The sequence below is a fragment of the Podarcis melisellensis genome (genome assembly GCF_964234715.1).
Source record: "Podarcis melisellensis genome assembly, chromosome: 4".
Classification (NCBI taxonomy): Eukaryota; Metazoa; Chordata; class Lepidosauria; order Squamata; family Lacertidae; genus Podarcis; species Podarcis melisellensis.
The window spans coordinates 88,047,224-88,073,987 of NC_138531.1; the positions used below are offsets into that span (position 1 = coordinate 88,047,224).

The window sequence follows — 26,764 nt, forward strand, 5'->3', positions numbered from 1 at the left end:
TGTTGGGAAAGATGGAGGGCATAAGGAGAAGGGGACGACAGAGGATGAGGTGGTTGGACAGTGTTCTCGAAGCTACCAGCATGAGTTTGACTAAACTGTGGGAGGCAGTGGAAGACAGGAGTGCCTGGTGTGCTCTGGTCCATGGGGTCACGAAGAGTCGCACACGACTAAACAACAACAACAACAACAAAGTTTGTATGCATTTCATAAAGATGCAATACGTCTGAAGAAAGTTGGCAGTCAGACACTGCAGCTCATTCTGCAAATTTCAGCAACAGGCATGGTACCTCAACGGCACCGCCATGGTCAGTATTTTGTGGGAGGGGTTCAAGTGAATACCGGGAGAATTGATTAAAGTGCTCTGTCACCCCAATGCAACAAATCCACTTAAAAAAGAAACTGACTCCAATTAGAAAAGTCATGGGGAAGTGCGTTGAAATGAACAAATAGTGTGGAATGAAGAAATGACTTATGAAAAGGCATATAAACAAAAGCAAATCAGGCTGGATGCTCATTGTCGTTTAATCTCCCACAAAAAAATCATAATGAATGCTCAATAAAGGCCAGACATAGTCTAAGTACTGTGTAAGCTTTGTGCAAGCAAATCAGGACGGAAGCTCAATAAACAGGTTGTTTGGAGAAGCCCTATGCTCTTCCCCTAATTCTGCCCTCATTTCTCTTTCATAATGGATACCTCTGCTACAAACCAATACCCAATGGTGATTTTTTTTTTTTTACCATACCATGCATTCTGTTGGATTCCTGGAAATCCTCATCTTCTTTATTAACTTTGGATGGATCACCAGTGAAGGAATTGATGTTTGTGTCAAGATAGAAACTCAAGTTCTCATCGAATACTGTAAACAGTAGGTAGAATTCTTTGTCTATTCCTTTCTGCAGTCAAAAAACAAATATGCGTTAGGGGGGGAAAAACATTTCCACTTTTTTCTTTAAGCAGGAGATCAGAATCATTACGCTAGAATCTTTCATTAATGAAATAACATTCCAATGCTAAATTTTAACACTTTCTCTAGTATTAAATACAGAGCTATAAAATACTCTACAATAGCTTCAGGAATCTCTCCCACTCAACATTAAAGAAAGTTTGCATGGCCCTTTCAGCCGAATGCACTCATGATTCTAAGATCTGGATCTTTTGGTTTACAACAACAACAACAACAACAACAACAATTTAATATTTACCGTATTTTCCCGTATATAAGACTAGGTTTCCCCCCGAAAATATAATGTCAAAATTTTAGGGGCATCTTATACATGGATATCTCCCCCCCCCCCATTTTCTTAAATCAGAGTCCTCCCAAATAGGGGATGTCTTATACATGGGGGCGTCTGAAGGCAGAAAACATCCGGGAATTTCTGCGGCACGTTTTGCTGCTTTCTTTGGTGACTAACTATTTTAAAGGTTAATAATAATAATAATAATAATAATAATAATAATAATAATAATAATAATTTATTATTTATACCCCACCCATCTGGCTGAGTTTCCCCAATACAGTATTAAATATTAAAAGCTTCCCTTAACAGGGCTGCCTTTCAGATGTCTTCTAAAAGTCAAATAGTTGTTTATTTCCTTGACATTTGGTGGGTAGGTGTTCCACAGGGTGGGTGCAACTACCAAGAAGGCCCTCTGCCTGGTTCCTTGTAACCTCGCTTCTCGAAATGAGGGAACTGCCTGAAGGCCCTCAGAGCTGGACCTCAGTGTCCAGGCTGAACAATGGGGGTGGAGATGCTTCTTCAGGTATACTGGGCCAAGGCCATTTAGGATTTTAAAGGTCAGCACCAACACTCTGCTCTTAAAGAGCAAGCTTTTCCCATCATGAATAACCTGTGCTATATATTATACAGAAAACGTACTGTGCTATTTAAAAACAAAACTAGAACATGTCCCTGGACTAACTGCTGTTTCACAGGTTTAACCACCTAGAAAATGACGTTCTTAAAACAGCTCCTAATTGTGCATCCTGAATTAAAAGGATTAACCAAATTGAAGGAGAAAAAATCTCTTTGACAGGATTATAAATCTAGTCCAAGAGGTTTTGGTTAGAAATAAACGTGTCTACATTGATTGGTAGCATTTTTCCAAGGTTTCAGGGAGGCGTCTTTCCCAGCCTAACTGAAGATCCTAGAGATTGAAGCTTTTAGCTTTGTGCACTCCCTCTAAGCTGCAGTGTTTCCTCATCTGATTATGCACCTATGTGGTCGTTCCACACTTGGTTTGAATCCCTTCCACCTCAACGATTTTCTGATATGTGGGTGTTCACATTCAACAAGTGTGAAATCTGTGTACACAATACATTTATTGACACGTAAGATTAAACGAAAGGGATGCGGGTGGCGCTGTGGGTTAAACCACAGAGCCTAGGGCTTGCCGATCAGAAGGTTGGCGGTTCGAATCCCCGTGACGGGGTGAGCTCCCGTTGCTCGGTCCCTGCTCCTGCCAACCTAGCAGTTCGAAAGCACCTCAAAGTGCAAGTAGATAAATGGGTACTGCTCCGGCGGGAAGGTAAACGGCGTTTCTGTGCGCTGCTCTGGTTTGCCAGAAGTGGTTTAGTCATGCTGGCCATATGACGCAGAAGCTGTATGCCGGCTCCCTCAGCCAATAAAGCGAGATGAGCGCTGCAACCCCATAGTCAGCCACGACTGGACCTAATGGTCAGGGGTCCCTTTACCCTTTACCTTTTAACATTCAACGAGTGTACTGTACAAGGTAGTGTACGCAGGTTTGGTGCCATACATGGAACGAGTCTGCCCCTGCGGCTTGATGGAGGTAGAAACTGCCTCTCATGTCTTGTTACACTGCCGTTTCTACGGGGGTATACGCTCGGTATTTATCACTCCTGTTATACAAAAATCTCCAAATGGGTCCAAACTTCAATGTCTAAAACTCCTGGTAGAGGACAAGGATCTAGAGATCATGCTACGGGTGGCCAAATTCTGTGCGACTGCCATAAAACCTAGAGAACAAGCTGTACTACCAAAATGATTAAGGTTTTAAATTACAATTTTAGGTTATATTTTAGTGATCAAGATTTAATACGTATTTTTAACTGCTGCTATATCTGAATTGTCTTTGTTATACCCAATAGCAATTCAATGTATCCTGTTGTGTTTTATGATTTTCCTGATATTGTAAGTGAGCCGGAACTGATCTGTGACTGTAATAATAAAATTCTATTCTACAGGTTTGCTGCCACCAAACAGGTGTGTGCAGACGAGGGCAACCAAGATGATTGAGGGTCTGGAAACCAAGCCTTATGAGGAATGGTTGAAGGAGCTGGGTATGTTTAGCCTAGAAAATAGGAGACTGAGAGGAGATATGATAGTCATCTTCAAATATCTAAAGGGCTTCCACATGGAAGATGGAGCAAACTTGCTTTCTCCTGCTGGAGAGTAGGACTCCAGCCAATGGATTCATGTTACAAGAAAGGAGATTGCGACTAAACATCAGGAAGTTTCTGACAGTAAGACAAGTTCGACCGTGGAAAGGACTTCCTTGGAAGGTGATGGACTCTCTTTCCTTGGGGGTTTTCAAACAGAGGTTGGATGGTCATCTGCCTTGGATGCTTTAGCAGAGATTCCTGCATTGCAGGGGGTTAGACCAGATGACCCTCAGCATCCCTTCCAACAATTCTATGCGTTTATGATGGTTGAAGCAATTCCCTTTTACTGGTAACAAGACAAGGCTACAGACCGCTTCCTAAAGCACCTGTTACGGGTGGGGAACACATAGCCCTCCAGATGTTGATTGGCAAAACCTGCACCATCTCTGACCATTGGCCATGCTGCAGGTAGGGATATCTGTGACCCCCTCCCTGGTGTTGATGGACTCAACCGTCCTCCAGCCCCAGTCTACAGGGCCAATGCTCAGGGAGGATGTGAGTCAACAACATCTGGAGGAGCACAGTTCCCCACCCCTACAAAGAGATCTCTTTTTATTATTATTTGTGGAAGGGTTTATGAAAACAGATGATTAATCAATAAACCAATGATGAAATGTTTTAGATGTACAATTAATTACAGCCTCTGAAATAGATATAAATATTATAACCGGTCCTTACTGTTCAGTTCCTGGGTAGCTGTGACTACAATAAGACAACTACAGCATCTTCTTCAAGGAAACCTGAATAGCAAAAACTTCATGGGACTCAAAACAGTCATCGTTCAGTCTGAACACTTGTAATTTTCCTAATTTAGATGTGAAAGGCAAGTAGGATTTAGAAGTTCAGATTTCACTTCATCTAAATTATTCAGTGTCAAAGTCATCTTCCTTCCAAATTTTGCTCAAGCTGTCATAAAAAGTCTCTTTCCCAATTCGGACTCTGATCATAAACCATTCCATAGCACCTCCAAGGATAAAAAAGAAAGGGAGAAATCTATATACTCCAAAGCGTTGCCTTCCAGGCACCATGTTCAAGAGTAGTTTTATTTTATGTTTGACAAGCATTTTACAGAGGAACTTATCATCTTTGCAAGGGAGTGGTTGATCCTTGCAACTTTCTCTTTGTGTTTCTATGTCTGGGATGTCAGGTTCACATCAACAAATGAGAAATAAAGACTCCACTGCAATATCAAATCATTTCTGCAGCATTCAGTGTACAAACAGAATCTTCAGCATCCTCCATGAATTTTGTCTAAACCCAGGGCCAACCCATGCATGAGACAAGGCGAGGCGACTGCCTCAGGTGGAAGGATCTATAGGGGCAGCAGACTTCCTTGTTATCTCATTTTCTTGTTGTGAGCTTCCAAGGGGCATTTGATTAGCGACCCTTGGAGGCCTAAAGCGGAACTAGAAAATGATTTTTCTGATCATACGTTCTTATGTTGTAAGTAGACCCAATCAATATAACTTAGTTCAGATCTGGATTTGCTTAACATGCTACCCTTTGGGCTCAGCCAACGCTCTCAGCCATTCAAAATACATGGACCAATCAGAATTAGTACCTGTGTTCCGTCTGGTTCCAAAGTATTCTTCTTGCAGATTATTAGAGGCCCCACAAGACCAGACTGGGTGTCCATGACAGGATCATTTGCTGAATAATACAGGTAGGTGAGACATGGTGGATCATCGCCCGTTGGGCTGACACTTTCAGGAACTCTCCATTTGTATTTAAAGGTCTCGCCGGGTTTAACATAAGCCCCCGGCTTTTGGTGCCCTAAAAATAAAAGGAGGTGAAAAAGCACCCTCCTAGACGAAACTTGCGGTAACACACACAGAATAATAAAAGAAGATCATTCAAGTAAATATCCTCATAGAAAGCAATGGAATTTAAATGAGTAACTGTAGTTGGATCAGGCTAATTTTTCTATGTGACTCCCCTCCCCCTTTTTGGATGACAAGCTGTTATCTTTCTCTTCCTCTATTTTGACTGATAGATTGTTTAGGCTGTTCTTCACGCAGCTGTGATACCTAAGAAATTTGTACACTGCTTTAGGCATGCTTTTTTTCCATGAAAAAGCAGTGTACAAATGTATAAATAAATATTGTTTCATGCCACTCTAATCTCCGAGCAGTGAGGGACTCTAGGGGTTCCTGCTCTCACCTGGTTTCCTTGGAATGAAAGTGGATGAAGACTGCGGTGTCTTTGGGATATAATATTTTATGTTAAGATATGCACAGCCTGAGCAAAGGATGGGGGAGGCCCACAGCATGGACACCCCCAAAGGATTTTGCTCCTCCATTCGTCACAGCTTTAGACCCAGGACAGAGCAGAACCCTTTCCTCTCTGCAGCTTTCAGCCTCCAGTCCTTTTCTGCTCAGCTGTCACACACCACTCTGGCAACTGTTTTCTCACCTAGCAGCTAGTTGAGGGCTGGGGAAGGCTCTGTTCTATGGCACAGAGCAACTTTGTTGGTTATGCCAGTTGTGGTGCTTAACTAGTCAACCCCAAGTCGTTACCTAGGCCAAGGGACTGGTTGGGCAAGCTTGCTCTTATACATTCTACCCCTTACAGGTACAGGATCCCAAGAAATGGAAGGAACTTGGGGCATCATCCAGAATGACCCCCGCCTCAAATTCATAACAATATACATAAATAAATAAAGTTACCATCTTCATAAGGGGCTCCTTCTGACGATTTGCTGAAAGCTACGCCATGAGGCATCATGCTGTAGTTCTTGTCAGCTTTGTTGGCAAAAGTAACCAAAATGGTGTCTCCGACTTCAGCTTTGATAACTGGGCCTGGGGGAGAGCAGGGAAGAGAAATGAGCTGGTTTGGGAAAGGGGACACTGAGCTTCAAAACGTCTCCCTGCTTGCCCCCGTCCCCTTGGTTAGGGACATTGCTCAGATAGGAGAAATGCTCTCAGAGTGCCTGGCCACAACTTCCAGTGTGAGAGACCGTAGCGGGACTGAAACCAGTGCCAGAAAAAGACTCAAAACCACAAGGCGTACCAAGTATGCCAAGGTGAGTGGCGCCTTCTGTTTGCTTCTTTTTGCGAGTAAATTTTCCATCGGTGTAGGACACATAATGAACTTTCCAATATTGCCCTCCGATTCGGTCATCTCCTTGTATGAAGAAAGGTGCTGAGTCGCTGTGAGAGAACAAAGTATTGATACCGGTTGTACAGCTGACCACAGATTTGAAATGCTCAATTTAAATCAAACAGGTAAGATTATGCACAAAATAGATTTATCAATTTGTGGTTTTTTTTTGGAGAACCACCTTTCTTCCTGGGAGCTCACAGCCGCCATTTTAGTCTCACGGCAACCCTGTGAGGAAGGTTAGACTGATAGGTAGCCATTATCCAAAGGCTAAATAGCCCAAGGGGAGAGAAAGATAAAGATGATATGAGAGACATGGAACTCCTACCTAAAGCAGAAGTCCGGCATCACTTTCTTTTCTCTCCTAAGGTAACGTGCAGAGAAATTAAATGCACCGTGTGACAATGCCGAGTTCCAGTTCGGAATATAACAACATCATTTTATTTCTCTACAAGTTATCAGGGAAGAGACAAGGAGGAGTCTCAAGGCTTCTTCTTTCAACTGCACCCATTTATTGGTTTGTTTTCATTCTTATTTTTATTATGAATTTTGTGTTTTTCAGATTGTAATAAATTATGTTGTGAACCGCCTTGAGATCTACAGATATAGGGCAGTATACAAATTTTTAATAATAATAATAATATCGAATTCTATCACACTGATTTCAAACTTAGGTTTCTAATATTTAAGTCAAGCACTCAATCTGCTATTCCACATGGGCTTTAAAAACAATAGCAAAAACCTGGTGCATAAGTTAACTCAGTAACCTATTTATTAAACTATTTATAGACTGCAATTTCATTTAGAAAAAGGTGGCATACAGCATACAAAATAACAACAAGGTAACTGTTAAGTTGTGGGTGAACATATCAGACGACACAGAGATTCTTCAAACAGCTCTTGTTTATTCACAGGCCAAAACAGAACTGAACTGAAGGGTTCAGCCAGCCTGCTTATATAGAGCTCCACTACAACACAACAGTAACCACTTTCTGTAACTATCCAATCACTGAACGTCACTTTCAATTCCTTATTTGCATATGTGGACCTGAGTGAAAACTATCTGCAGTATCCCCCTGCTGGCTCAAGGTGAGAACTTCAGTACATAACAGTAACTAAAACATCAGTAAAAATGTCAGCTTTCAGCTAAAAGGGGAAAAGAAGAAACAAATAATATCACAACACATACCTGCCAGTAGCATTTAAAGGCTGCCCTGTGAGTTTATTAAAACCACCAGGTCCATAATCCCACAAAATTCTTTCAGCGGCAATGAAGTATCTTCTTTCCTGACCACTCTGTGAAGGCCCGGTAATGTTTTGACCGCAAGCCTTGATGTTGTAGAATCCCATCATACCAGCTACAGTGTAGGAAAGGACACACTTTAATTTGATCTGGTTTCACCATGCAATAAATTATGCTAATGCTGTAATTTCCAAACTGGGTTGTCAGGGGGCACAGTAGCATGCCAAAAGAGTACCAACATCATGAATCACAAGTTGGGACAAAGGTGAGGTAGAAAAACAACAAACAAACAAACAAACAAACAAATGGAGCCAAAATTGTCAAGGGGATGGAACAATTTCCCCTATGAGCAAAGGTTAAAATATTGTGAAAGAGGGAAATTCCATGCTAGGAATTATTAGGAAAGGAGCTGAGAACTGCCAATATCATAATGCTGTTATTTTTAAGTTGTGGCTGAACATATCAGACGACACAGCGATTCTTCAGACAGCTCTTGTTTATTCACAGACCCAGAACAGAACTGAACGGTTCAGCCAGCCTGCTTATATAGAGCTCCACTACAACGCAACAGTAACAACTTTCTGTAACTATCCAATCACTGAAAGTCACTTTCAATTCCTTATTTGCATATGTGGACCTGAGTGAAAACTATCTACAGTATCCCCCTGCTGGCCCAGGGTGAGAACTTCAGTACATAACAGTTATAGAAATCTGCGGTGTGACTGCATTAGGAACACTGTGCACAGCTCAAGGGGTCAACTAGAACTATCAAGGTTGCAATGGAGCAATGCCCCTATTGATGCCCCTATTGATTCAGGACCCAGAAAAGAAGGTCCTTTACAAAGCACATAGCTAAACTATGGAATTTGCTGCCACAGAAAATACTGATGGCTGTCAACTTGGATGGCTTTAAAAGACGCTGGAGCTGGTAATAGTAGCCCTGTGTGAGGTTTCATGAAAACCTCTCAGCACCCTTAACAGGCTTCAGTAAATCTTTGGGGCAAGCCAGGGCTGTTAAAATGGGAAAAGAGTGCTTTAAATGGTGTGAATGCGACCTAATTATCTAAAACGGGATGAAGTCTAGGAGAGATGGGCTGGAGACAGAGGCTCAGAAAGTATCAGTTCACTGCCATCTTTTGCCTGGACAAGTGGCTCGTTGGGAGCTCTCCGTGGTGCTGAAACAATGGACCTGCCTTGCTGGCTGGCATACCTTGCCCCATGGGCTCCTCCTGGGAACCAGAACACAGTATGAGTGCCAAGTAAGTTGGTTAAATGCTGCTTTTATTGGTTGGTTCCCTCTACTGTTTAACTTGTGCTTTACTTCTTTGTTTGTTTTTATTAAATTTTATTAAATTTCTATACTGCCCTTCATCTGAGGCTCACAGTGGAGTTTGCTGTATAAAAAAAAAAAAATACATAACATAGTAACAAACCAACCAACCAACCAAATACCCCCCAGTTTAAAAAGCCATGGATCATTAATTAGCTAAAGGCCTGGGAGAACAGGAATGTTTTTGCTTGGTGCCTTAAGAAATGCAACAAAGGCACAAGGCAAGCCTCCCTGGGGAGAACATTCCACAAACGGGGAGTGACTGCAGAAAAGGTCCATTCTCATATTGCCACCCTCTGGACGTCTTGTGAAGGATGGGAACACAAAGGGCCTCAGACTGATGATTGCAGGCTCTGGGTTGGTTCATATGGGGATTTATGGCTGTTCATAATACTTTTTTAAAAAATGTTGTGCTGTTTGAAGGACCTGCTGTGGCTGCCTGGTTATTATTGCTTGTCATTTTGAGCACTTTTTAATTTAGATGCAGCCTATACAGTCCTGCAACAAACAGGGAAACAACAGGAAAACATTAGTCCCAGTTGGCAGCCGCCAGAAGCAGCAATTATTATCAATGGAACAGAACCTGTTATTGCTATATGGCTTTTTTAAAAAAATAGCTTACACAATACATTTCTGGAATCATTTCTAGGTCGATGCACTGTGTAGAATGTCAACTTCTTTGCTTAGAAACCTTTGCTGATATGTCACCTTTTATGCATTTATTTCGTTTTGTTCCCATGGCCTACTGTATTTCATCCTGTACCCTCAGCCTATGCACACAGTACAACTGAAACCAATGTATATCAGTTCCCTGTTTATTCATCCTTCCAGTTCCTTCCCCTTATTATTATTTTTGTTTCCTTGGTGTTGAATCTGTAAGATCCTTGGGGCAAAGACCTGTGCTCTGCTCTGTACAGCACTATCCACACCGATGCTGATACAGTGGTACCTCGGGTTACATATGCTTCAGGTTACATACGCTTCAGGTTACAGACTTCACTAACCCAGAAATATTACCTCGGGTTAAGAACTTTGCTTCAGAATGAGAACAGTGGCGCAGCAGCAGCAGGAGGCCCCATTAGCTAAAGTGGTGCTTCAGGTTAAGAACGGACCTACAGAATGAATTAAGTACTTAACCCAAGTTACCACTGTATATAAAATATTACTAGCAGTAGTAGTTGTTCTGGCCCAACTGCAATGTCTATTGACCTTTCTCGAATGGTGCATAGATACCTTGTATGTGATGATCGACTTGACAGGTCAAAAGCCACTTCCCAGCATTCTCTGCCATCATTTCTGCTGTCACAAAAGTGGCCGGAAAGAGGCTGATGACATCCATCCTGTGGCCTCTGTTAAGCAAAGTATGGCCGAAGAACTGTGCAGAGTGAACGTCGATCTCGGTCCCCATCCCAAACAAATGCCAGGACACCAATTCACCAGCGCACATCTCCAGGCCAGGGAGGTTTCCAAAAACATAACCGTTAATTGCTGGAAACATATAACACAATATAAGAAAAGATAATCCACGAGTTACAGGGATATGAATGACAGGGAGATTCATTTTGAAACAGCTAATGTGTGCCACCTTTAAGATTTTCCTTCTTGTTCTCTATTTCACTAACGTAATGGAAGCAAAATGGCTTCAAACGAAGTCATCATCACCCTTTTCTCCTTAAAGAGTGGCTGGGGAAACCCAGCCAGATGGGCAGGGTATAAATAAATAAATTATTATTATTATTATTATTATTAAGATATGAAATTTAAAGGTGAAAGAGACAGAAGAAGAGAATAAGAAAAAGAAAACAAAGAAAACCAAAGGGACATGAGACAAAAGGAAGAAAAACAGAGAAGGGAAAAGTTGGGCAGTTGGAAGAGGTCCCCATGCCTGAAGATGGGGTTAGAGATGGATTCTGGGGTCTAGACACTGACAGCTGTGGGCCAGGAGTAGATGTCTGAGGTGAGCACAGAGTTATGAGTCCAGAAGTCAGCGCCAAAGAGCAAGATTGCCTCAGAAGTGGTGGACTCTCCTTCATCAAAGGTTTTAAAAGCAGAAGCTGGATGGCCACTCTCGTGGGGTTGCTGTAGTAGTGAGTTTCCTGCATTGCCAGGCGGTTGTACTAGATTATCTTTGAGGTCCCTTCCAATTCTATGAATGGAATTCAACATCGCACTAAGCGGGGCGTTCAGGTGGAGAAGGAGATCTGCTCATGCAACAAGACTTTCCCACCTTTTCTCCCTCTGCTGCACCTTTTCTTGTGCAGCAGAAAGTCCATTCATTCAACAACTTAGTTGCATCTCACCCTACGATTCTAAAGACAGGACATGGCGAAAGGCAGGAGTCAGCATTTAGGAACAAGCCAGCTGTCAGAACCCAAGAATACAGGAAGACGCCAGAGCTCAGGGACAAACTTGCTGCTCAAACAAGGCGCAACTGGAACAGGGAGACCTTCAAACTCCTTCCTGCCCAGATCCTAAGGACAGCCTGCCTGATGGGGTCAGTCCAGGGGCTGAGGATGCTAAACTGCTCAGGTTGATGCTGCAACATGCAGTTCAGGGCTTCACCACAAGGAGAAGCAGCACACAAACCCAGAGGCCCTCCATTCAAGTCCTAGGGACTCATGGCGAAAGGCAGGGGTCAGCAAACTTTTCCAGCAGGGGGCCGGTCCACTGTCCCTCAGACCTTGTGGGGGGCCGGACTATATTTTGGAAGGGGGAAAAAATGAACAAATTCCTCTGCCCCACAAATAGCCCAGAGATGCATTTTAAATAAAAGCACACATGTTACTCATGTAAGAACACCAGGCAGACCCCACAAATAGAGATGCATTTTAAATAAAAGGACACATTCTACTCATGTAAAAACACACTGATTCCCAGACTGTCCGCGGGCTGGATTTAGAAGGCGATTGGGCTGGATCCGGCCCTTAGTTTGCCTTCCCTTGATGAAAGGCATTTCACAATGGGTTGCTTGCCTAACCTCTGCTTTTTTTCCCTATAGGAGCTGCTGAGGTGACTCAAAGCTGAGGAACCTGCCTCAGGATTGAACTGAAGGCACCTAGTCTGGCTTGGCCTGTGTTTCAAGCTGCGGGTAGCAGACGAAAGAGGCGGCATTAATATCCTGACACAAACCCAGACTATTTCCTCTCACAAGGAAAGGAAGAGGAGCCGCAGCAATTAGAAATTGCAACCAAATCTGGCAGCAATTGCAAAACAAGCGTTGTTCTTCCTGTCCTGCAGCACAGCTCACCGTGCATCTTATTGCTCAGTTGGAAATCTTCGTCCTCTTTATCCACAGTGCTGGGTTCCAAGCAGAAGGTATTTATATTTTCATCCAGGTACCAGCTGAGATTTTCATCTACGATGCTGAACATGAGAGCGAAGCTTTTTGTGGCATTGGCCGCTGGCGCTGAAGCATCATCTAATGTTCCTAAGAAAGCAAACACGTAAAAGTTTGTTTTTTTGTAAACCCTTTAATTTATTTGGAGCCACTTCACAAGTTCTAAAAATTCTTGCCTTGAAATCAATCCCGAGTAGGAAATCAGTGTGCAGACTCAAGGTCTAAGTACATATTATGTATGTAAATGATGTTGTTAGCAATTGCATAGGGGGATTCTTTAAAATTACAGACCAAGAACATGGGATAGGCCTTACTCGTGAACAGCACAACAGTACATGGGGAAGGGCCAGGGCCGGCCCATCCATGAAGTAAGGTGAGGTACCTGCCTCGGGTAACAGAATCTACAGGGGCAGCAAACCCACCTCCAAGGAATGCATCACCTGCTGCTGTATTTATACTCCAGATTTATTTTTGGGAAAGCTCTTTGCTGCTTTCAGCATTTATAGATTCATAGAATTGTACAGTTGGAAGGGATCCCCCAAAGGTCATCCAGTCATCCTGCAGTGCTGGCATCACAGCTAAAGAACTACAACTAAACCAGAATGCGGCAGCTAGACTGGTGACTGGGAGTGGCTGCCGAGACCACATAACACCGGTCTTGAAAGACCTACATTGGCTCCCAGTATATTTCCAAACACAATTCAAAGTGTTGGTCCTGACCTTTAAAGCCTTATAAGGCCTTGGCCCAGTATACCTGAAGGAGCATCTCCACCCCCATTGTTCAGCCCAGACACTGAGGTCCAGCACTGAGGGCGTTCTGGTGGTTCCCTCACCTTGAGAAGTGAGGTTACAGGGAACCAGGCAGAGGGCCTTCTCGGTAGTGGCCCCCTCTCATAAGATGTCAAGGAAATAAACAACTTTTTGACTTTTAGAAGACATTTGAAGGCAGCCCTGTATCAGGTAATTTTTTCATGACTAATGTTTTGCCATTTTATATGTAAGCCGCCCAGAGTGGCTGGGGAAACCTGGCAAGATGGGGGGTATAAATAATAAAGTTGTTGTTGTTGTTGTTGTTGTTGTTGTTGTTGTTGTTGTTGTTGTTGTCACTATTATAGAATCCCTGACAAGTGGTCATCCAACCTCTGTTTAAAAGAGTCCACCACCTTCCGAAGCAGTCTATTCCCGTTGAACAGCTCTTACTGCCAGAAAGTTCTCCCTGATGTTTAGTCAGAGTCTCCTTTTCTTGTAGTTTGAATCCATTCTACTTTCTGGAGCAGCAGAAAACAGCCCTTCATATATTTGAAGATGTCTACCCTATCACCTCTCAGTCTTCTCTTCCCCAGGCTGAACATACCCAACTCCTATCAACATCATTTGCAATAATTGCACTTGTGTGTATCTGCTATAGACAGAACCAGCTAATGGGATGGATCGGGATGCATTGCTCTCCTGCCTTCCCAGCACCAGACTTCATTGCAGCTTCCCAAGAGGGACAAGGCAGTGGGGAGGTTGGCATGGTGTGGGTGCGGTGGCAGAGTCAATATGTTGCTCCTGCTGCCTAACTTCCCACTGCTTTTCCCCTTTCCTCTTCTTCTCAGTAAGCAGCAGAGAAGCATGGCGTTTGGAAGGCAGGAGGGCAATGGAACCTCACCTGCTCTGGCTGCAGTTGCCATGAAAAATCACAATAATAATAATAATAATAATAATAATAATAATAATAATAATAATAATAATATATTTATATCCCGCCCTCCCCAGCCGAAGCCGGGCTCAGAGTGGCTAACAACAGTAAAAGTAAGCACAGCATTCTAAAATCAATTCAGAATCAAATTAATGGCAACCATTGGGCTAGAGTTCTGTGTGGATTACCAAAGGAGGGGGCCAGGCTGTGCCTTGGCCAAAGGCCTGGTGGAACAGCTCTGTCTTGCAGGCCCTGCGGAAAGATGTCAATTCCCGCAGGGCCCTAGTCTCTTGTGACAGAGCGTTCCATCAGATCGAGGCCACAGCCGAAAAAGCCCTGGCTCTGGTTGAGGCCAGCCTAAACTCCCTGTGGCCTGGGACCTCCAAGATGTTTTTGTTTGAAGACTGTAAAGTCCTCCATGGGATACACCAGGAGAGGTGGTCCCGTAGGTACGAGGGTCCTAGGCCGTATAGGGCTTTAAAGGTTAAAGGTAAAGGGACCCCTGACCATAAGGTCCAGTTGTGACCGACTCTGGGGTTGCAGCGCTCATCTCACTTTATTGGCCAAGGGAGCCAGCGTTTGTCCACTTAAACCTGATCCTGTACTCCACCAGGAGTCAGTGCAGCTGGTATAGCACTGTGTGAATGTGATCCCGTGGTGAGGACCCCATAAGGAATCTCGCTGCGGCATTCTGCACCCGCTGGAGTTTCTGGGTCAGTCTCAAGGGCAGCCCCACGTAGCGTGAGTTACAATAATCAAGTCTGGAGGTGACTGTCGCGTGGATCACAGTGGCTAGGTCAGGGCGAGAGAGGTAAGGAGCCAACTGCTTAGCTTGGCAGAGATGAAAAAATGCCGTTAAAGTACAGGAGCACAGCAGGTAAAAGAGATATGAATTCTGAGGGGCCAGTTAAAAATATCTTCAAGTTGGCAGGTCAAAAACCTGCTGGAAGAGAAAACTCTTTGTTATGCTGCAACTCAGGCTTTCTGAGAATACTCTCTCCTTTCCCCCACTCCCCAGCTATCAATGGGACTTGATGGGAGGAAATGGTTCTTTTAGGTATCTTGGCTCAAAATTGTTTAGGGCTTTCAACATAATAACCAGCAGTGTGAATTGGACACCAGAAATGGGCTAGGCTACTCAGAGGTCATGCAAAGGTACAACTGCTGAACGTTTCAGAATTTGTGGATGCAGACCTGAATTTTTTAACCAAACCTTGCTGCCACAGAGGCACTTGGCATGACATGTTCCGTACCTTTTCGACAAACCACCAGCGGCCCAATTAACCCAGTGCTGATATCTTTTGGCGTGTCGATATGCGAATGGTAAATCCAAGTCAGGCACCGTGGATCTGCCGGTGTAGGTGAAAACTCATCTGTAACCTGCCATGTATATGTATAATTGGAACCAGGGAGAACAAAATCATCAGCCTTGCTTTTGCCACCTGTTCCATCTCGGTAGAGGGCTCCTGAGGAGGAACGTAAAAAAAAAAAAAGGAAGTTATTTGTGTGCCCTTTTAGACATCTTACACATGAGCATTTTAGCGCTCTCTCTCTCTCTCTCTCTCTCTCTCTCTCTCTCTCTCTCTCTGTTAAAGTTGCTTTGATCACTTTTGCAAAAAGAGAAAAGGTGGGAAAGCGGCTAAGTAAATATAGGGCAGCACTCAAGTAGGTTTTATTCAGAATAAACCCACTGAAATTAATGAACGTGGCTGTGATGTGAGGTTAGGCACCATTGCCCTGCCCCACCACCTGATACTGGTATAAAAATATTTGGCTTTTGCACAGCCTACTGTACGAAGGCAAGAGTCACATTTATTACTCCACCCACTTTTACTTCTGGCCCCGCCCACCACTGACATGTGACACCCCACCCCCTCGAAGATTCCCTGGGAGGGGATGTGGTCCTCAGGCTAATGAAGTTTCCACACTGCTGGAGCAAATGAACTCTTGGTTTGACCCAGCAGGCCTCTATTACATTCCTCTGCAGACAAATTGATGTGAGCCCAGATCTGAACCGAGGCCTCGTCTGTCAAGTTTCCAACATGCTACCTGAACCACTATACTGGCTCCCAGGAGCAGTGGTGTAGCGTGGGGGGTGCAGGGGGGGCCGGGCGCAACATCTGGGGGTTAGGGAAATCCATGGGTTAGGGGGCGCAAATCCATGGGTTAGGGGGCGCAAATTACTTGCCTTGCCCCGGGTGCTGATAACCCACGCTACCCCACTGCCCAGGAGTAATAGAGGAAAGAGATAGAATCTGAAACAGCAGAAGAGGAAAAGCAAATCTTTGTTTTACCTTCAGAATCTTTCTCGTAGAAGACTCCGTGGGGATGTACAGAATAAGGCCGGGAAGCAAAGTTCTTCAAATGAATAATAAAAGTATCTCTTTCTTCGGCTCTCAGAACTGGACCTAGAAAACCCAGCCAAGATGGTTTGGGGATCTCCTGGGAGTACGTGTCGTCTGTGAATTGTTTGAAAATTGCTTTCTTGTAAACCCGACCTATCCTGTTGGGGCCTCTTCTCACATAGACAATTGCTTCTCTGCAGTAGAAAAGGGGGGAGTGAGTTTAAGTTAATTTTCAATCCATGAATCATATGGAACAGATGAGGAAGATGAGATTTGAAACACCAACACAAGCGCTCCATGTGTGAGAACCAATCAACTTATGTAGGGAACAGGTAAACACTGAATGTCATCATCTGTCAGGCTGCTGCCAGCAACTCACAGCTGGTTGCCCAGGAACGTACAAAGACAAGGGAATGGTTCTTACTATCTGCTTTTTATTCAGTATTTACAGAGAGAGGCTATAGAACCCAGCCTTTTGGATAATGGTGTTGTCCCGAGTGAATCTCCACCCCTCGTCTCTCCCACTTCCTCATTCGTCAACCTCATTGTCTCTCCTATGGGTGCTGCTACGTGCCCTCTGTCTTTGAGCTCTTTGCTCTCCTACTTTCAAGGCTCGCCGGGTTCTGGAAGAGGGGTGTGTGTCTGGAATGCTTTCTAAAGACACTGTGTCTGCCAGCTGTTGCTTGCCTGTTGCTTCCTCCTCCTCCAATCCCATTATTTCCCAACTTTCCTCCTCATCTGCCTCCGAATAGTGACCTTCCTGTTGTAATTCTAAACTGTCTTCTTCCTCCTCCTCCCTGGAAGGGTCAAGCTGGGGAGGCGGTCTCCACCATTCCTCCTGTGCCCAGCTCCTGACATCATGATACCATTTCACTAATAATAATAATACAGTCATACCTCATGTTACGTCCGCTTCATGTTACGTTCTTTCAGGTTACGTCCTGCGGTGATCCGGAAGTACCGGAAAGGGTTACTTCCAGGTGTTGCTGCTCGCGCATGCGCAGACGTGCAAAATGACATCACACGCATGCGCAGAAGCAGCAAATCACAACCCGCGCGTGTGCAGAGGCGCCGCTGTGGGTTGCGTTCTTTTCATGTTGCGAACAGGCCTCCGGAACGGATCCCGTTCGCAACCAGAGGTACCACTGGAATAATAATAATACAGTGGTACCTCGAGTTAAGGGACGCGGGTGGCGCTGTGGGTTAAATTACAGAGCCTAGGACTTGCCAATCAGAAGGTTGGCGGTTCGAATCCCCCCAACAGGGTTAACTCCCATTGCTCGGTCCCTGCTCCTGCCAACCTAGTTCGAAAGCACGCCAAAGTGCAAGTAGATAAATAGGTACCGCTCAGGTGGATAGGTAAACGGCGTTTCCGTGCACTGCTCTGGTTCACCAGAAGTGGCTTAGTCATGCTAGCCACATGACCCAGAAGCTGTATGCTGGCTCCCTCGGCCAATAAAGCGAGATGTGCGCCGCAACCCCATGACTGGACCTAATGATCAGGGGTCCCTTTACCTTTACTTTTACCCCGGGTTAAGTACTTAATTCGTTCCGGAGGTCCGTTCTTAACCTGAAACTGTTCTTAACCTGAAGCACCACTTTAGCTAATGGGGCCTCCCGCTGCTGCCGCACAATTTCTGTTCTCATCCTGAAGAAAAGTTCTTAACCTGAGGTACTATTTCTGGGTTAGCGGAGTCTGTAACCTGAAGTGTATGTAACCTGAAGCGTATGTAACCCGAGGTACCACTGTACCCATTTTACACATCTACTTCAACTAAACATTAATAAGCAGCACAGAGAAAATATGTGAGATGCTGGCAACATTGAGTTAGGTCTTGAGAGTGAATATTTGGAGCCATTTTCCCCATTTCGTGATGACTTTTCTTTCATTGTCCCATAATGTAAACTAGCAGCCATCTCTTGTTTGTCTTCTCAGCCCCCACACACCTGGCAAGCATCAATATGTACCTTGCCCTTTGCATGGCACATGCATTTCTTTTGCAACTCCCGGCCCTACAGGGCTGTAACCATACATAGGGTGTAGGAAACAAACACTGGCTAGTGGAGTGGAAAAAGAGGCCATTATGAATTAGTTCACAATTCAATTGCAGAATCGACTTTGCTGGGAATTTTGACTTCAGTAGCTTAGCTTGCTTAATTAAGGGCCCCTCGATACATCCTTTTTATTGCACATTCACAATGATTTGTGCTCATGATTCTGCCAAGACACAATCCTACTTTCAACACTGTGCCTGAAAAGGTTTTGGGGCAGCCATACTGCTTCATTTCCTTTAACTTCCTGCTGTAATCTTGTAACTTTTCATTCTGCAAATTGCCCTCTGGATAGCAATTATGGTGTAGCATAAGGGGAAGCGTCACACAACAGCTAATAAAGCAGAACCCCCCCCCACCTCTAATACACTGTCATTGTGCCAACAATTAGGGTAGCCATACAGTGGTGTTAAGTTGTGGGTGAACATATCAGACGACACAGCAATTCTTCAAACAGCTCTTTTTTATTCACAGGCCAGAACAGAACTGAACTGAAGGGTTCGGCCAACCTGCTTATATAGAGTTCCACTAGAACGCAACAGTAACCATTTTCTGTAACTATCCAATCACTGAATGTCACTTTCAATCCCTTATTTGCATATGTGGACCTGAGTGAAAACTATCTACAGTATCCCCCTCCTGTGAGAACTTCAGTACATAACAAGTGGTACCTCGGGTTAAGTACTTAATTCATTCCGAGGTCCGTTCTTAACCTGAAACTGTTCTTAACCTGAGGTACTTTAGCTAATGGGGCCTCCTGCTGCTGCCGCACCACCAGAGCACGATTTCTGTTCTCATCCTGAAGCAAAGTTCTTAACCTGAGGTACTATTTCTGGGTTAGCGGAGTCTGTAACCTGAAGCGTATGTAACCTGAAGCATATGTTACCCGAGGTACCACTGTATTTCAAAAAGTGAAAATCTGGACACAAAAGTTGTTCAGCTTTTTTTTTTTTTGCCAAGTTGTTTAGCTATTTTTGCAAAATCTGAAAAAACAACAACACATTAAGTTTCTGAGCTATTTTAAAGGAAATTCGCCAAAATCTACATTTCCGACATGGGTTGCCATACGTCTGGATTTTCATGGACATTCCAGCGATTTCTGCCCGGACACTGTTTCTGACGGCCGAATCCTGGCTATGTCCGGGAAATTCCGGACGTATGGCAACCCTAAACATGTTGCAGAATACACCTACAATAAAACACTAATCTGGAAGGGAGCGTGAGTAGACTTGTCAGGTCTACATTTGATCTGGGGAATGTCTGCAAAGGACTGTGGCTAGTGTTTTGGAATTCTAAGAATTTGCTACGTCCTGCACTGCACTGGTCATGAAAAACCAGAAGCAAACACTATGCAACAACATTTTAACATGCAACAAAGAGTTAAAATAAACTTAGAAATTCAACTTTTGAAGCCTTTTGAAGGAAAAAAGCACTGAAAATTTAGTGCAGATCCATATAATTGCAGAAAAGCTTCTACCATCACGTATACAAATTGTTCTGTTTATCCATCTCAAACCACTCAGATGAAGCCACATTTCATCAGTGTTATAAAACCTGCGCCTTCCAATGATTTTGTCTACAAGGTTACTTGCAAACACGCAAGCCTATGTAGAAGTCATTATTTATCCACAAAGCTTGAAGGCCACAGCAGGCTCTGAAAACATCAAAAACATCAGATGCCTGGCAATCAATAAACGTTTCATAAAGCGTGCATCTCCTTTATGCATTGATAATAGGAGCTTTTCAATTTTTCCTGTGCAAGCATATACATGCTTACTGACTCACAAGCAAGTCCCATTTACTTTAATGTAGCTTACCAGAAGATCGTCTGTAGAATGCCAGCATTGGGTGCTTCTAGACTCACGTTGCACAACTAAAGTTGACTTGGTGCTCTTGCGCAACAACCGCCCCCAAGCCCAAATCTGACTTTCTGTGATAAGGAAAGTGATGGCGGAAAGGCACTGGGGAGAGTGGGGTGATGCTTGCTTGTCAAAATAAATGCTTTAAAAGCTCGTATCATCTAAGCTTCCTAACATTCTGCAAACAGATTAGGATAAATGATCGATACATAGGTTGTCTGGTAGTGACCTTAATCTCTCAAAAATGGTTCTCTTTCTGTCCCAGAGATTTATGCCTGCATTCCAAAGAATTCTGAAGAATTGTCACATGTGAATCGCCATGCAAGTGCCCCCTTCTCTCTGCTTAAACCAGTGGTGTCCAAAGTTTTTTCAAAGAGGGCCAGATTTGATGAAGTGAAGGGCTGTGAGGGCCGACCAAAGTTGTTGAGCTTTTTTTAATGATTGAAGTTACTGAGGTGTTTTTTTAGGATTGAGGTTTTTTAGGATTTTACCCCAGGAAATAAACTAATAAACTATCACAGGGGCTGGATTAAACCAACCGGCGTGCCGGATTAGCCCCCCGAAACGGATTTCGGACATGACTGGCTTACACCAAAGACCCTTCTCAGAAATCTATATTTGGGGTGTGAATGTGTGTGGGGATCAGCAGGGCCACAGTTCAAGGCCCACTTCAACACATTAGCGGCTTGAAACGCAGCAAAGTCAACTCCCACTTCCGCTGTGTTTCAAGTCAGACCAGAGAGGGGGCAGAGATATCTTCACATTACCTGATTTCTTTCCCCACGTCTAACTCCAACTCACTGATGTTGTCTGCGCATGTGCTATCATGTGCGCATGCGCAGCCACTGCCTAAAATTTCTGCGCCACAGTTCGATTTGGGCTTGTCTTCAAATCAAATGGAAGCTGGTTTGAAGAAAAGCGCAGCCGTTGTGAGGACCAAAGCTCCCGCCCGAAAATAGTCTGAAAAGCACCACCCTGAGTTCATTGGGACTTACTTCTTAGTAAGCGTGTTTAGATTGTGATCTTTACTCCTCTTGATACAAGTACGATAGCTCAACCATAAATACATAATCATCTAAGTCAAATGCAGTTGAATGGCAGTTGCACTGTGGTACTGAAGCTTAGGAAAGTTTGCGTAATTACAAAAGGACCGCAGCACAGGTCTTGACTCCCCTCCAAATCCCTTGGAATTTAATTTAATTTAATTGCTAAGTGTGCAGACCTGTAGCAGTGCACCTTAAATGCACATTGCAACTGTGAAACGATGGGCAGCCTAAAAAAACTCCTCGCATTGCCGTTTGAACCAGCCTATGCTGCTTTCCGATGCATGTTAAGGTCGCTTCGAAAACTGGTTTCATTGCCCAGACATGCTTCTTTGGAGGAAACAAACACACAAGCAAACAACTTGGAAAGCACTGAGCCCAATATGCATCATGTGGGCGAGTGTGAATTAACTACTTTAAAAGCGACCGTAGAAACTCAGAAGACGCCAGCAGGGACTCCTGCTTTGACTTACTCATCCTCCGTGAGATTTTGTCCTGTGATCAGATTCTCGCCACTCGGTGCATAGTCCCAGTTCTCCTCCACAATTCCAAGATAGTACGTCCTGGTAGCCGCTTCTGCTAAAAACAAACGCCAGAAGATTAGGCTGGTTAGAAGGCAGGCAGCTCGCTTCACGAAAGACATTTGTGTGTTTGTGTGTGTGTGTGTGTGTGTGCAACTCAAGCGAGAGGCAGCCAAAGTGCGCTCACCTCAGCCCTGCCCACTCACATTCCAACTAGTCAGACAGAAGGCAATGGACAAAGCCGTGCCCCTCCCAGGCAGCAATTTGGGGCTGATGAGGGCACAGGCCAGAGAACTTGAGCCAGCTGGCCGAAAAAGGGCCTGTGGTGTGGGGTTGCCATGGCGACAAGCCTCTTGCCAGGCTTTGAAGGCCCGCGTGTCTGAAACTGTGACTTAGTGTTGTTTGTCCCTCCAGCTAAATGAAGAGAGCGCTTTATTTGTAAATTTGGGCGATTCCCCCCGCAGCCGTCCGTACTGTATGAAAAGGACGGTGCAAAAGTGTTATACAGTGGTACCTCGGGTTACATACGCTTCAGGTTACATGCGCTTCAGGGTACAGACGCTTCAGGTTCAGACTCCGCTAACCCAGAAATAGTACCTCAGGTTAAGAACTTTGCTTCAGGATGAGAACAGAAATTGTGCTCCGGCAGCAGGAGGCCCCATTAGCTAAAGTAGTGCTTCAGGTTAAGAACAGTTTCAGGTTAAGAACGGACCTCCGGAACGAATTAAGTACATAACCAGAGGTACCATTGTAATGGGGACTTTTTGTCTTCTTCGACTCCTGTCTGTCTGCAGGATGGTACACTGACATGCTCTGACAAGCCTCTCCTTGCTCTGTTTTCCAGTAAGCTGTGATCCTAAATTGAACAAAACAGTGCTTGGCTTAGTGTTAATTGGCGAAACTTAGCTTATTTTGTGAGTTTATGGCAAATCTTCTCCTCTCCCAAACTCATAGCAATATTGTGCTGTGACAAGACTGCATATAAATTGACGTCCTCGATGGGCCGTTGGCCTGATCCCGCAGGCTCATATTACGTCCTTATGTTCTTGATGTGATTTCATACATAGAAGCAAACATGGAAGTTCATTCACACATAAATGTTCCTCGATGCACGCATCATTATATCTTCCAGAGGGGTACCAATGCAAATCTCTTGCAGCAAAAGCAGCAAATAATATCACAGCACTTTATAATGACTAACAGGTTTATTGTGACGTAAGCCATGAGTAACCAGTCATGTGGTTTCCAGGCATTGTGGGACTCTGCTTCCCATCAGCCCTAGCCAGTCAGGGTTGATGGGAGTTGTAGTCCAACAGAATCAGTTGGCTACTCCTGAACTAGGCAGTCTGACCCAGTTGTAGTAAGCCAGACTTCATGGACCTTGTGTCTTCCAGATGCTGTTGGACTACATGTGCTGCCTGGGGCTGATGGGAGTTGTAGTTTAACAACATCTGCAAAACGTAATCATTGCGACTAGTTGCTATTAATCAGTCGGTTGGATAGTTCAGTCAGTTAGAGCGTGGTGTCGATAACACCAAGGTTGCAGGTTCAGCTAGCTGCATATTCCTGCATTGCAGAGGTCTTGGACTAGTCAGGCATGTCCAACTCCCAAGAGACTGCGATCTACTCCCATTATAAAAAAAAACTGGCAGTGATCTGCCCATTGGATTGACCAAAGTTATTAACAACAACAACAACCCAGGGTTTCCCGCCTAAATTAACTTACGTGGACCTGAGTGAAAACTATATACAGTGGTACCTGGGGTTACAGACGCTTCAGGTTACAGACGCTTCAGGTTATGGACTCCACTAACCCAGAAAGGGTTAAGAACTTTGCTTCAGGATAAGAACAGAAATTTCATGGCAGCGGGAGGCCCCATTAGCTAAAGTGGTACCTCAGGTTAAGAACAGTTTCAGGTTAAGAACAGACCTGCAGAACGAATTAAGTTCTTAACCTGAAGTACCACTGTACACAATACCCCTGGTGGCCAGGGTGAGAACTTCAGTACATAACAAAAGTTGTTCAGCTTTTTGGGGGGCGGGGGGATGATCAATCAGGAACACACGATCAACCAGGATCAACCAGGGTTGCCCCACGATCGACTGGTAGATCGCGATCGACCAGTTGGACATGCCTGGACAAGATGATCCTCAGTGTCCCTTCCAATTCTATGATTCTATGATAGCCTTCATACATGAGTCTGTACGTACATTTCAAGTCATTTTACCTATTTATTCCATTTTAATCCCACCCTTCCAAAAAGAACCTCAAGGCAGCATGCATTACTAGAGGGGTGTGTGGGTTTGTATGCAACAATCTAGTAAAGGTAAAGGTAAAGGTACCCCTGACCGTTAGGTCCAGTCATGGATGACTGGGGTTGCGGCGCTCATCTCGCTCTACAGGCTGAGGAGCCGGGTCATGTGGCCAGCATGACGAAACCGCTTCTGGCGAACCAGAGCAGCGCACAGAAACGCCATTTACCTTCCCGCCGGAGTGGTACCTATTTATCTACTTGCACTAGCATGCTTTCAAACTGCTAGGTTGGCAGGAGCAGGGAACGAGCAACGGGAGCTCACCCCGTCGCAGGGATTAGAACTGCCGACCTTTTGATCAGCATGCCCAAGCGGCACAGTGGTTTAACCCACAGCACCACCTGCGTCCCATATGCAACAATCTACACTACTCTAATATAAATTATACTACATGATGTATGTATAATAATTTCATCTAACTCCAGTGAAGGTCCCCTATCAAATAATTTGCTGGTGGTGAAAATGAATGCTAATATGATCTCCTACCTCACATTATACTCTTCGTGAGTGGCATCAGTGCTATGCTAGCAAAACACCTCCTGCTAATTCAGCCCGTTTCCCCAGTCTTATATTTTCTTTTCCCTTTACTTAACCTAATTGGTACTTATTGCCTCACAAGGCCTTTGCATATATTCATTAACATCAATTATCCAGAGGCAAAACTCAAATAATGCTTATTGCAGCACTCCAGGCAGGTATCAGCAGATTTGGGGGAACTCCAAATGTTTTGGCCGAGGGAGCTATACGCCGGCTCCCTCGGCCAACAAAGCCAGATGAGCACCGCAACCCCAGAGTCGGTCACGACTGGACCTAATGGTCAGGGGTCCCTTTACCTTTACCTTTACAGCTCAGTACAGCCTACTCTGATCGGCAACAACTCTCCAGGGTTCCAGATGCGGACCATTCCCAATCCTACCTGTGCACGCCAAGGATTGAACCCGCAACCTTCTGCATATCTATTATTACTCCCGTTCGTTAAGCCTTTGACTTCATCCCTCAGGCCTCCTCTCGTAACTGAAATAAATATGTGACAGCATTTGCTGATATTCAAATGTTGCTGTTTTCTCCTTCCCTCCCTTTTATTGACTCCATTACTGCGAAGATGAAATTTGTAAGCGGCTTGTGGGCACTTAGCTTGGAGTCGTTTTGTTTCTCTTGCTTGTGGTTTCCATTTTGTTTTGTTTTGCTTGCTTGCTTACATGGGTGCTGGCTCACTAGGGCCCTGCATGCTCAAGCACCAACAAAATTCCCCATGAAGGGGCCAGGCAGCCACAAATTTCAGAGCCAGGGCCATGCACAAGGCATGCCAACCACGGCTCTGGACGCCCCTGGTGGTGCAGTGACAATAATTAACAATTAGTAACTGTAATTTCTGGTAAGGTTTTTATTAAAGTTTTTCATTATACCATATGATATAGAAAACAAATGTAAATAAAAACAAAACAAAAATACAAATAGAGTAAGTAGAATAGTAACCATAATTGTAAATAAGATCTTCAAATTAAATGAATTCCAGTTGTCAAATAGCAACACCAATTCCTTTAGCCATGTTTATTTATAGGCAAATGCCAGACTAAGTAATTTTCCACCAAGGGGAGAAAAAAAACACCACACAAGTTTGACTTCCTGAAAGTCATCTTCATAAGTTCCAGTGTTTTGACTTACCTTGTTCCACTGAATGACTACAACTTTTCCCCACTCGTAGCTTGTTCAGTCAGGGCTAAACAAATGACTCTGAAGTCACAATGTACACTGTCTGGAGCAGCAGTGTGAAGTGGAAGAACTGGGAATGCTAAATTCAAGGCTCTGCAGAGCTACCATCCTGTGGAAGTTTGGAGTGAGAAAACAGGAGCAATTCTCTCATTAAAAACGAACACATTGTGGTTATTTGTTTATTTCATTTGTGAGTCCCTTGACTCCAAAATGGTCTCCAAGTGACGTATCTGATCAAAAGGCATACAAATGAAAATGAATATCAAAAAATAAAATGAAATCAGGCTTCTTAGGCTGAGCGGATGCAAGTCAGCCTTTATTCGCCTAACACAATTCATCCCAGCAGATGACCCGGTCATTGAGCATTCATCTTGATTTGCTTATGTGGTGGTTAGATTATATCTGGTCTTTATTGAATCATAGATCCACATATTTTGTTATATATATTGATCCGGATAGCATGAGGAAGCAGGCTTCCACAGGGGTAAAAGATAAAAGTAAAGGACTTCTGGATGGTTATGTCCAGTCAAAGGCAACCATGGGGTTGTGGTGCTCATCTCGCTTTCAGGCCAAGGGAGCCAGTGTTTGTCCACAGACAGCTTTCTGGGTCATGTGGCCAGCATGACTAAACAGCTCCTGGAACAACGGAACACTGTGACAGAAACAAGAGTGCATGGAAATGTCGTTTACCTTCCTGCCACAGTGGTAGCTATTTATCTACTTGCACTGATGTGCTTTCGAACTGCCAGGTTGGCAGGAGCTGGGACAGAGCAATGGGAGCTCACCCCGGGAGCTCATGGAGATTTGAACCACCGACCTTCTGA

General features: G+C 44.3%; 1 protein-coding gene across 4 annotated transcripts in view; it reads right to left on the bottom strand.

Annotated features, from left to right (window-relative positions):
• The window catches only part of HEPHL1 (hephaestin like 1), a 37,415-nt gene extending 15,237 nt beyond the window's left edge, over nucleotides 1-22,178 (bottom strand). For 3 of the 4 annotated variants that reach the window (XM_081909598.1, XM_081909597.1, XM_081909599.1), the window contains exons 1-10: nucleotides 21,867-22,061; nucleotides 16,389-16,633; nucleotides 15,348-15,560; nucleotides 12,324-12,503; nucleotides 10,310-10,564; nucleotides 7,693-7,861; nucleotides 6,414-6,553; nucleotides 6,071-6,202; nucleotides 4,966-5,177; nucleotides 744-894 (exon numbers count right to left, since the gene is read on the bottom strand). In XM_081909598.1, the coding sequence (XP_081765724.1) occupies nucleotides 744-894; nucleotides 4,966-5,177; nucleotides 6,071-6,202; nucleotides 6,414-6,553; nucleotides 7,693-7,861; nucleotides 10,310-10,564; nucleotides 12,324-12,503; nucleotides 15,348-15,560; nucleotides 16,389-16,633; nucleotides 21,867-22,036 (1,867 nt within the window). In that variant the 5' untranslated portion in view covers nucleotides 22,037-22,061. Of the gene's footprint in view, nucleotides 1-743; nucleotides 895-4,965; nucleotides 5,178-6,070; nucleotides 6,203-6,413; nucleotides 6,554-7,692; nucleotides 7,862-10,309; nucleotides 10,565-12,323; nucleotides 12,504-15,347; nucleotides 15,561-16,388; nucleotides 16,634-21,866; nucleotides 22,062-22,101 lie in introns of those variants that run through there. The other variant, XM_081909600.1, reaches the window with a different exon arrangement.
• Between the last annotated feature and the right edge of the window lie 4,586 nt (nucleotides 22,179-26,764).